At 33.5% G+C, this 12,827-nt stretch overlaps 1 protein-coding gene across 1 annotated transcript in view; it reads left to right on the top strand.

Moving 5' to 3' along the window:
* LOC150109148 (synaptotagmin-7-like) overlaps positions 1-12,827 on the top strand; it is a 100,679-nt gene that overhangs the window by 33,127 nt on the left and 54,725 nt on the right. The window contains exon 4 of the mRNA XM_090401710.1: positions 8,660-8,829. Within this exon, the coding sequence (XP_090257836.1) occupies positions 8,660-8,829 (170 nt within the window). The remainder of the gene's footprint in view (positions 1-8,659; positions 8,830-12,827) is intronic.

Raw genomic sequence — 12,827 nt, 5'->3', positions numbered from 1 at the left:
ATGAAGCCATCAGCAGTTCCGGATACCAACGGAAACATTACCTTGAGACGGGATCTATAAATCTGTGTTTAAAATCTATTAGGCTATGGTCTAGTGCGAGAAAAAAAATGATCCGAAAGGTTAACTTCCAAGCTTATTATTTGTCCTAGAGCTCAGAATAAACAAGCTGTTTCTTTGTCTCTCTTTTTCTCGCAGTTGGCTAACTCAGAGACGTGAAATAGCATCCGTAGGGGACAAAGATAATACGTGCTGAGCATCATGAACGTCCCCAGAAGCAGCTTATTTATGAAGAAGGGATCAATATGACACGCACGGCACCCATTAGGATAACTGAAACGACATATCGCCATAGCACGCCATAGCACATAGAACAAACCACCGCTAGGCTGTCGGTGGTTATTACTGTTCTCCTCAGTATCCAGTGACGCAGAGGAAGCATCATTACACGAAAACAGCATTCGACTCAGGATACCCCTTGCCTACTTACTTATAAAGATCTCCGCCCGAAAAAAAAGGTAAAAATATCCCAAAGAAGATGAGCAAGAAACATAACTCCACACTAATGTTACCATCTAATTAACTATTTTCAGTGAATGTTGCAAAATATTTTCTGAAGTTTCTCCAAAAAATGTATAAATATTTAGAAAACTAGGACTATCGTGGAAAAACTGCTGCAGTTCTTTTATTAATGAGTACGATAAAACACGTAGCCTCAAAATTCGGATTCAATCACAAGACATAGAATGTACATATGCGGGTTTCAAACAATATTTATTCTTGTTTTTGGTCTATTAAACATTTTATCGTTTTCATTTAATAGATATGAGCATCACTTTTTGATCGGTAGATTCACATCACGTCTTCTACAAAAACTTCTGCCGTTAAATAAGCAAAAACACGCACATCCACATCAGTTCAAAATGCTTAGACTGGAGCCAGAAACTGGCACGTTTCAGCAAGCAAACAACTAAGACACTTGCCTACGAAATCATCATACGTACACATCCATGTTCATTGATAAAAGATAAAATAGTTTCTCGTGTTTTTATGTTACAAACGTTATCACATTAAACATTTAATACGGACGGTGCATATTTTTATCTTAGGTGATAGCTTAATTCCTTTGCGTATACAGGAAAAATAAATGTACGTTCTGGATTCGCTACTACTACATCACTAACAAAAAATAAATAAATAAGATAAAAGAAATAATTCTGAAATCAGTATCCGTTCTTGAGAAGGGAAATCGAAGAATAGTTATCTGGTGTTGTTCTCACTCGTTTGAAGTAAACAGGGTAAAAAAAATCAAGGCTCATGAAGAAAAATATTCCTTTAAAGTTCGTTTGATGGTCAGTTGTTCTAATCGCACTTCCTGAAGGGATCTGACTACGCTGTTTATAGAGATGATTCAATGCACAGAACCTGCACACAGTTCTCAGAATGTTCAATGGCTTCGTTTACATTTTATACGTGTCAATAAGAAGGAATAGCAGCTCACTTGCCTTCATTTTCTCTCTCTCTTTCTATCTCTTTAAGGTGCACTCTCTGACCATCAAGATGGTGAAATTTTAATAAACTGGAGCTGTGTATAATAGTAGTTACATCTAAAATAGACTGTGATAGCTCAAGACTTACGCAATTATGCTAATTTTTACCGTCTGTTCTTAGTGTATTATTACTATTTCTAACACTCTCCATGTTTTTCTCATTGACATTTCTAAAATTTAGTAAGTACGAAATAATCTCTCTCTCTCTCTCTCTCTCTCTCTTTAGTTCCTTCTTTAAGTTCATTTTGGTTGAAGAGGCTTAATAGATGTACGCCTGCCTAAATGGATTTCAAATTATGTTCTTTTGGTCACCGAGAACTCGTGCGTGTTGTTCTGACTTCCCTTTGGAACATTTAATTTTGCAATTAGTGGGCATTTCTCATAACAGACAAATGGCACAAAATGGAAAATAAAAAATAAACCACCGTGTTGTTATAAATCGAAAGCCACTGGAGCCATTTAGTAAGCCAAGTTAAATTTATTTATAATATAAGGAATTAGAATTACTAAATTGAAATGCATTTCAATAAGGAAATAAGCTCAATTCTTATTAACAAGCAGAGTATAAATATTCTTATTACGTGCATTTCAGAAAATCCATAACACTAATCTATTACTGTCACGTTGTTAGTTCATCCACTAACTGTATGCACGGAATGAGCATTTTGGATGAGGCTTATTGGAAATATAAATTTAATAAAATTTAGTTATTCAGATATTAATAATTTTTTTCATCACAATTTCAAATCTTATTTAAACTGGTCTATTTAAAACTGTTTTAGAGAAAAATATGCCTTTTTTATGATACCAGATCATTTGAATTTTGCAGAGTATGCATAATTCAAAAAAAAGCAGGATGTGCTTTCCTTCTCGACATAGGTGATCTTATTAGAAAATATTTTCCTTCAAGAAACAAAGGTTGAATTACAGTCTATATATATATATATATATATATATATATATATATTTTTTTTTTTTTTTTTTTGGAAAAGAGGTTCATGCATAGCCTGGTGGTAACTTTTCATGCAACATAAGGTTAGACCGTCAGAATAAAGACTTATACATTTTGGAATGTATTTCAACAGGAAAATAATATAGACTACAATATACAATATAAACTAAATATAAATACTACAATAAACGGACCTTCGATTCTAGGCTCTCTCTCTCTCTCTCTCACAACAAGAATATGTTCATAGACAATTACGAAATAGCATGTCCCGTAATCGCCTTTTTACGTAGTGACACCATTCTCATCACACCAACTGAATCAAGAGAGCCATTTTTATTTTATATACTGCAGGTATAATTATTTTTACCTAATTTAACCATTAAAGGTGTACAAATAAAACGAATCACTTAATCATAAATACAAAATTTCATTAAGTCAGGACGGCTCTTATTATTTAAATCTCTTGTTCAATAAAAACAGTTGCTTTATAACGAAACTTCAAGAACAATATTGTTCATATATCTCTTATTTTTATGAGAACCATTGCAAAGTCTACAAATTTGTTGTTCAAAAGATGTTATGTGCTGGTACTTTTGCAGAAATCCGATGAGTGTGTCAAAGTTATTACACGTTGTAGTGTACTTCGTTTTTAGCTTATATACACTACATCATTTTCCTAATATGTTTGCTTTTCCTAATTTTTCCGCTACAAATTATCCTACCGAATCCAAAATGAAAACGGCAAAGTTTTTATTGCGATCCCAGTCCATTGTGGAATTATTATTAGTTCGTATGTTCCGATAGAAACTAAAACTGAACCACATCGCCATTCTGTATATATCCTAAATCTCAAATGTTATTTAATTTCATCGACGCCGAATAGCATATTTTAATAAAATCGTCCATTTACAGTCTCAAAATAACTTGTTTTCACACAGAGAAGATGAATTATGAAAGAAGAGAAGTTTTTGAAATAAAGAACAGAATCTATTTCCTATATTCAATTAATTCCCGTTGGTGTAATTTGCTCGTAACACACACACACACACACACACACACACACACACACACACACACACACACACACACACACACACACACACACACACACACACACACACACACACACACACACACACACACACACACACACACACACACACGTTAAATGCAAAATCACGCATATTGCCTTTAATTACTGTATTAAATTCAAGCAAACTACAGTAAGATTTAAGAAGTTCACGTCTTACTGTAATATGTCATGGTAACACTGTTGCGCAGTAGGTTTCAGCGACGTCAAAACACGATCACCTTTTTCTTTCCATCTTTCTACCAAAACAAACTAGGCTAGTGAATCGCAGATAGCATTAAATGCTCCAGGAAACTATTCGTTTTCCTCCCGGGAATAGATGCAATTTATGGACATAACGTAACGGACGCCTCATTGCCTTAGTTAGTTCTGCGCTAATCCAACTATCTGCAACTGCACGTGTTCTCGTGCTTAATTAGGTTTTAATCAGTAGTTACATTTAAACCTCTGTTAACGAACAATGCTGTAAAGGAGACGGCTCGCAATAAGAGGTGATTTTATAATCCCCGCTCACTTAACCTTGGTTTCATTTATATCTACCTGCATAAGGATAATCCCAATAAATCCCAATAACGGACATCATTTTGCATTTGGGAACAGGAAGTTTATCATAAACACCATTAATTAAAGTTACGAAGTGCAAATGAGCAACGTTATGGACCATTACGTTGCTCATTTGCACTTCGTAAATTAAGAGGAAATACAATCACCAACGCTGAACTATTGCACAGGCGCAAATAGCCAACATTCACAATATTATATCCACTTAGAATATGACAAGCAACAAACTTGGATAAGAAGAATGACAATTACAATGATGAGTAATGCAGCATTTTTAAAGACTATTTGAAATTAAAGTACTATTACGTATATTGAACAACTGCTAAAGTTTTTTTTTTTTTTTTTTTTTTTTATTTTTTTTTTTTTATAAAGAGGAAATGACACGAAAGGAGTTCACGAACAATGGAATGAAAAAAAAGGGACTTATCCCGTTTCGGTACTTATAAATAGTACCGAAACGGGAAAAGGAAACAATTTTACAAATTTATATAAATAATAATTTTTTTTCATTATTAGCTATCTTTAAACTTTGTTTTTTCCTTGGTTTAGTTTAAGCATAATTAATTACATTCATGAAATGTTTTAACCTTAATATTGCATATCTCAAATCTTCCTAATTCTTTGTTTATTTATATTTTCCTTCATTACTTGTTTTTAGATTTATTCCCTTTGTTTAAAGTTTACTCCAAATAAACTGGATGTGCGTTATACATTTTCAACTGCAAACCTTTCTATACTTTTATGGTCGAGATGTTCCCCTTGCATGCAAACATATTGTATACACAAACGTTTCTCCTGCTTTGAGTATTGATTTTTTTTTAGATTCACTGATTATTAAAACAGTTCAGGTAATTATTTGTGAAATCAATGGAACCGCTTGTTTGACTGGTTGTTTACATAATACTGATGCGAATAAGGCCGTACATAAAGCTATGCCTACTAACACAAATTTAGTTGAATGCTTAATGAGCATTCAATTATTAATTATTATGATTATGCATATTATATTAATAATAAGATATATATTATGATTATTATTACCTGACACATCCAAGAATCTAAGAGCTCAAGGCGCGAGTGCACTCTTCTCTAAATGACCATCGCCTACGAGTCTTAATTCTCCATATACAGAAAACTCCACCACCATCTGCAGATTACGCCATCTACCCCCACTAATAGTATTTTTGTCTATTCGCAAGTGTTCTCTAGCCGATGTATCTATAAACTGGATGAAAAACCATAGTTTCCAGTATAAAAGATCTTGCCATCTCCGCATGAGATCGGCTAACTCACCTTCAGTTGAAAAAAAAACCATATAAAGATTCTTCTTGTCACGACGAGAATCCAACTCTGGTCTTTTGCAAGAAAAAGGAAATGCACTTTCGTTCTTCGTATTGCACTACGGAGGTATTCCTAATGACTCTATAGCACAATTAGAAATATTCGTCTTGTTTTCTAGACAATTTGATGTAAAGATTTATACGTTCAACAAATGTTATAATCAAAGGGAGGCTAACTCGATGAACATCTCATTTGAGGTAGAATAAGTCGAAAATAGTATAATATAAAATCACTGATAATAGCGTATTAACTGCCCCACTAAAGCTTTTTTTGTTGACATTTAGAGAAATGGACAAAAATCACCTGTGCTATAGGACAAATTCTGAAATTTGCCTATAGCACAGGCTTCATTGACCATGATCGCTAACTTCTCGAACAACGGCCAACGAAGCAAAATGGCTGCCGTTGTTTGTCACTATTATTAACGCCATTCATAATATGATGCATGACATTCGCGTTGTCAGTCAACGTGAAACCACAGTAGCTCTTTGGTAGTGACAATTTATTTCCCAAAGATCAGAAACGTATACTAGCCTTCACCTTCACGATTGAACAACTTAGGCAGTCCGATTTCTACGCAAAGAGACACTGAAAATACTAACGATAAAAAGGAGCGATGTATATTATCTTCAAATAACCAAAACTTATTATTTTCAGATTTGTATAAACAGAGAAATATCTCGCGTGTGAAAATGCTTTTCAAATTACACTCTAGCCGACAGCACATCATGGATATTACTCACATAAGGAAATATGAAAATGCAGAAGAGAAAAAAAAAAGCTCTCCTTATCGCAAAAACCAAATAATTCCTCTGCTTTCGACGATTGTTAGCATCATTCACAGTGATGAATTCACAGAAATACATTTCAAAAATAAACAATTAAAAAAATAAATAAAATGTTCATCTCTAATCAAGTAATAAATTATTAAGTAAGTTCATACATCAAAAGTAAATAAATAAATAAATCAGCTAACGCCTTATATTCGCTTTATAGGGAGTAGGCGAGACGTTTTAGCCGTATTTAACCTTTTTTTTTTTTTTTTTTGGAGTCTGGGTAGACAATATCAAAAGAAACATCTTCAATAAATTACTACAAAATTACATTTCTGTTTAATCTCATTTAAACCGAAATTATGTTAATATTGTCTGTTGTTTGAGGGGAAAGAAATGCTTTATATGAAAAGTTATTACATTAAATTTATCATCGTGTTGAATTTTTTGTTCATTCAAAAGCGAATGAAGCAACAAATGACCTTATATTCAAGGAAACAACTCGATTTGCGTACTCCTGTGGTTGTTGTAAATCAATATAAGGCAGGAAATCAATTCGAGAACAGCACTATAATTTACTTACCCACCATTTCTTGATCAAGTAATTCCTCAATATTCCAGAACAAACGTGTTCATAATTCTCGCGTACAAAAAATTATATGTAATCCAGATTTTTATTCAAGGAAGAGCACAGAGTTGCTACATAGAAATTCTCAGCACGAAACATTCACTTCACGCATGATATCAAAGGTTTTAGTTCACAGAAGATTTAAAAGAACGCAAAAAACTTAGCATATTTCCCTACCTCATATTTAGAAATAGTGAAGGAACAAAAAAATCAGATACTGTCATTACTATGTTAACTAAAAGACTAACGGAAAAAAATAGCATATCAGCCAAACATATACATCTTATGATATGAACTGGCAAACTTCTGTAGCATTTCGATGTTTATTCACTAGAAAAACTAACCGTCAATTTTGATAACCAGTGATTGTAACTAGCGCCGCCACACACAAAACAATTAGTGATACAACTTGATTTAATATATTTAAATAATTTATACAGTGCGAAACTATTGATTAATTTGTGATAACGCAATCTATTCTGTAGACAAAAATTATAATTTGAAATAATCATTAATGATAATATATCTAAGAAACAAACGCCAGTATTTCTGTAGTATTAAGAATTCTCATTCGTTTGGAATTTAAAAAAATACATATGTTAAACGAAACTTAAAAGTTTAGTTAAAAATACTATATTATGATTTTAGAAATTTCTCGAAATTCTCGAAACATTAAAATGCCAGTCTAAATTTATTAAATATTGAAAGTTTTCAAACTTCAAATACTTTAGAAAATGTAAAGTTCTTCCCATTATGAGTCCCTCACCATAAAGGTTTCATTTTTACAAGTCCCACATGTCATCTGTAATTAAACCACGGAACTCCATCATCTCTGTTACTTCCTCATTCCAGTTGCTTCGAGGTCTTCCTCTTTTGCTGCCCGACTGGGCTCCAAGGCTTTGCGAGGCAGCCGGTGATCAATCATTCCGTGAACGTGGCCATACCACAACAGACGCCGTTCATTTATCCGATCAATTATCGTCTTATTCACCCTCATATCATCTGTAATCTTATCATTTGGTACTCTATCAAGGAATGACTGCCATGCGACTTCTCCAAAATCCCATTTCAACAGGAAGCATTGATTGCACGTTCTTTCTTTTTTTCTTTCTCTCGTTACAATTCAACAATGCACTATACTACATCACACTTCTCATAACAGTTAAATAAATCGACATTATGGTGACGCTTCTATCGAGATTGTACGAGTAAGGCCGATCAGCTTTTCATTTGCCACATATTTCTTACGATGCCACTGCTAGTGAAAATGTGAAACTTAAATCTGGAATATCTTTAACGCTTGACCCTTCAGTGTCAAAGCTCCAACAACCAGACAGTTTAATTTAAATCGGTATTACTATTATAATTTGTATATTTCCTAAAATGTTTTGTCAAGATTCTCACAAGAATCATTGTTAATATGCATCAGCTCTATGCACTAATTTCTAACGAATGTATTTAGTATTTGCTGCAGAAACCACAGGAGAATATTCAATTGCTGGATAAGCGAGTAGTTTACCTCTCCAAAAATAGTATATAATCACTATGATCTCAAAATATTTACTACCCACTGGTTAGTACACGCTGTACAATGATCTCATTTGCTGCTTTTTTGTATCTTGTATAAGCAATTTTATTTCATTTGTGAATCCTGTGATGTACTTCATATAACTGGTTATGATAAGAATAATTTTATAATTCTGTAATCAATTATTATGATAATTATGAAAGCATTACTTAACTGCAATAAATATTCTTGTGTTTCAGGTTTTCCTCTTCATAAACTACAGAAATCCATTTTACACCTTCATGTGTTTGACTACGATCGCTTCAGCAGAGACGACTCAATTGGTGAGGTGTACGTACCTCTGAATACAGTGGACTTAACACAGAGGCCAACTATGTGGAAGTCCCTTAAGGAAACAGAAAGCTCAAAAGTAGGTATTTCTACATCTTTTCAATCGTATATAAAATTACCCGATCATCTTCAGACGTTACTAACTTATGATTATCAATATTCATGAGCAAAGTTTCACCACTGAAATGAAGTTCAGAGGCTCACACAAAGGTACAAGTGTTTAATAAAAACAAACAGAATCGAAACCGAATACAATGAAACATTCAAGTCCATATAAAAGGGATTTATGAAAAACTAGAATTTACAAATTTATCATAAATTAGTGAAATTATATTCAGCTCATTGATCTTATAGACAATGCACCATTCAATACAATACAAGAGATTATAATTTTAACAAAACAGCAAAAATACAACCTAAAAATATAAAAAAATCATTATCCACTTCTCCATTATCATAGCCTTTCTCAAACGACTTTGACGCTCATAGCAACTGATATCCAGTTCCACTATATAAACTATATTTTATATAGAATTATTCCCTTAAAAAGGGTGGTTCAAGTGTTCATGAGATCTATCTTTCCATATCAAAGATTCCAAACTTTCTGTTTTATGATCTGCTATGACTGAACCCCTCGTTTCATTCTCTTATCGCTTTGATTGTTTCCCCTCTAAGTTGATTTCTGTAGTCTAATTACCAAAATAGTGAGGTCGTATTCCTTGACTAATTTAATATTTACACCTCATAGTGCCATTCCACTATAACTTATGCTCTGTTTTTTTTTTAAATAAATAGAATAATTTACTCTATTTTTGTGTTTCCTCGACTTTTATAATATGCTGTCATTACATTTTAAAAACAATCGCAGTCGTTTGAAATAGTTCTATACCTGTTCCCATTGTTCAATGTGTGTGTGTGTGTGTGTGTGTGTGTGTGTGTGTGTGTGTGTGTGTGTGTGTGTGTGTGTGTGTGTGTGTGTGTGTGTGTGTGTGTGTCATTTTACTCGGTATCTAGATGAATTATTGTTAGGATCTGCAGCATTTAGCATAGATTACTTGAAGAGCTGAGGCCCTAGATCTCTCATATGATTGTAATGGGGGGAAATATTCTTTTATTTCGCTTTTATGAATTTTAAGGCATGTCTGTGGATGGATCAAAGGTCTGCTAACTTTTTTGTTTTTTTAAATCACACCCATTCCTTTGAAATGTGGTCGAAAACAAAATTCACTTTTGATTATTTCTTCATCATCAGTAATGAATAGTGCTGACTCCAGTTCCTCATATTAATAATATCCCTAGTTCCTGAGGTCGATAATGATCACACTGAGCATTTTAATACACTATGTTAGCGTAGCTGGTTTTCTGTATACTAATATTCAATCTCTTTCTCTCTCTCTCTCTCTCTCTCTCTAAAGAATGAAATAGGTTGAAGTCTAAAAAAAGGGAAGAGAACCATTCGCTTCTAACTCGATCGTGAATTTGATTTTTGATGTTGGTCGTTCAGATTATTTAAAAACTTCTGGAGTGTGTATTGACTAAAAATTTATATCAAGAAAATATCATTAATGTATTTTTCCAGTTTTGATCTTAAGAGATAGAAAGTGTCCATAACTTTTTCTTCGAATTTTTGCTAGCACTGGAAATAAAGATTCCTCCATTCCATTGCCAGGACTCAGTTTTGTTCGTAGCTGGTATCTATGTATACTAGCTACGAACAATGTTTAACACTTTCATTGCCAAGCTGAAAATTGGAATTTCGTGTGGTGGGCAATTTTTTATTTTATTTTTTATTTAGTTAGCGACGTCCACGCGATAACGCGTGATCGGCCGTTTGGTGAGAACTCGCATCACGCGTATCGTTCATTGCCAAGCTGAAAATTGGAATTTGGTGTGGTGGCCACATTTTTTTATTTTTTTATTTAGTTAGCGACGTCAACGTGATAACGCATGATGGGCCGTTTGGTGAGAACTCGCATCGCGCGATATCGCGTGATTGGCAATGAACATGTTAAAGAGCGCCATGACTTTTATGGAGAGTTATATCCCATTACTGTTATTACTACTTCTTCATTGGAAAAATTTGAAAAAAAAAAAAAAACGAAAAAAAAAGGAAGTGACGTTATTTTAAGGTGAATGTACTTTATCACAGATGTAAAATGTTCGGTATTGTTGATATAATTCATGGAGAATTATTTATAAGAATTCATGGACCCCTGTCACATTTTTTAATTATTTAATTTCTCTCGTAAATTTTATGTTTGTTTCGGCGAAATTACTGGTACCATTTCGAAGTTCTTGCGTAGAATCTCTTTCAAGTTTCATATAAATATCGGTGTTAAGTAATTGCGACATTTTATAATTATAGTCCTCTGTGTGAAGGGATTATAGGACATTCCTTTTATCTGCCAGAAGAATTACTATGTTTGTATTTTCTCTTAACTTTTTAGTGCTTTTCTTCGTTCCCCAAAGGTAACGTTGCTTTTCTGCGGTGGCACTTTGTTTATTGCGAGGACCGATTCAAGACGTAATAAGTTGCTCTCTTGGGGAGAGAGAGAGAGAGAGAAAAGAAGGAAGTGGCTGTTTCTGTTTTAGACAATAAATGTTCTTGAGGCATTTTACGTGGACACATGGCTACATTAAATCCTTTGTTGAGAATACTTTTTCCTCTTGCTGACAGGTGGTAACTGAACTTATTTACTACGCTCTTATCCAATGGTAGTTGATTGTTATAGTTAAATTATCTATATCGTTCCTCTCTCTTTTTAGAACTTCTAAATGTATATAATATTTTTTCTTCTTGTTTGCGAGTTGAATCTCATTAGCCTGAGAGTGTACTATATTGTATGTGCTTCCACATGCTTGTTTCTAAAGTTTGCTCCAAGGAGATGGATAAGAAAACCACATGGTTATTTAATTTACCTGAATCCGTTAAGTATCAGATGTGTGTTTAGCAGCTCTTTCTTTGCTGTATAATAGATTCTTGCAGCTCGATGACTGTGGATTATTTCATTAAATCTAATAAACTTGGGAAGATGATCACTAGATTTACATCATTTTAGAAAATCCAACTCGTTTATTGAGAGTGATGTCCTTCGTAATGTTTTCTGCCGATCTTTGATGTTTCAGTAAATGGACTCGTCATAAAGTCATAATTTCTTCATGAAATTATTCCTGGCTGTGAGACATCTAATACATTTTTATGTCTAATTAAGCTAAGGGAACATAAAAATGTAGTTTTTTGTTTGCTTGTTTGTTTTAAACAAAACAAGAGTAAAACTAGTTTCATCATACTCTCGAAGACAGTATGTTTTTTGGTTCGGAAAAACAGAAGAAACGATACAGAGATACACAATAAACACTAGAAATATAGTAAATGTCATTATATTGGAGTTAATAAAATCCTGAGATACTAAATAGGACAGTTACAAGATGATATGTCAGGAACCAGAGAGGGAATAGCATCTGAATTGTATTACCATTTAAAGAAATGTATACATAAAGCTGCTGAAGAGGACCTTGGAAGAGTGTAAGAGGCAAGGAATAAAATGGATAAGTCAACAAGTTAAGGAGAATACATGCTTAAGCAGTAAAACTCTTCAGGACAGAGAGGAGTACAACACTATCAAGAGACAAACGAAAAGAATGGCGATTAAAGCTAAAGAAGAAATATGGGAAAGACAGTAAAATTTCACCTCTAGTTGGATATAGTCACTCTTCTGAGACATGGCCATTTGTGCGAAAGGAACGAGACCCTTATACATCTCGAGCAGGACGTAATATCATTTCCTCATAAGATTTTAAAAGATATTAAGGATATTCTCGAGAGAACTGACGTTTGAAGTGCCATTAAAGGAGATGACGCGGATGTTTTTGTATCAAAGAATGAAAAGGCGGCTGGTCCTGGTGGGATGGTAATAGAGATGGTCAAGTATGGTGGTAATAAAGCATTTCATGTCCTGGCGATAACATTCAACGAAGTGGTTGCAGGCTGAGGATATCCTTTATGAATAGTGGAACTTGTCATGATATATCATCCAGCCATATAAGATGGGCAATGAGAAAGACCATAAAATTCAT

The sequence above is a fragment of the Typopeltis vanoorti genome, chromosome 2 (genome assembly GCF_054136105.1).
Source record: "Typopeltis vanoorti isolate ZY-2024b chromosome 2, IOZ_Tvanoo_1.0, whole genome shotgun sequence".
In the NCBI taxonomy this organism is placed as follows: Eukaryota; Metazoa; Arthropoda; class Arachnida; order Uropygi; family Thelyphonidae; genus Typopeltis; species Typopeltis vanoorti.
This window is presented reverse-complemented; position numbering and strand designations above follow the sequence as displayed.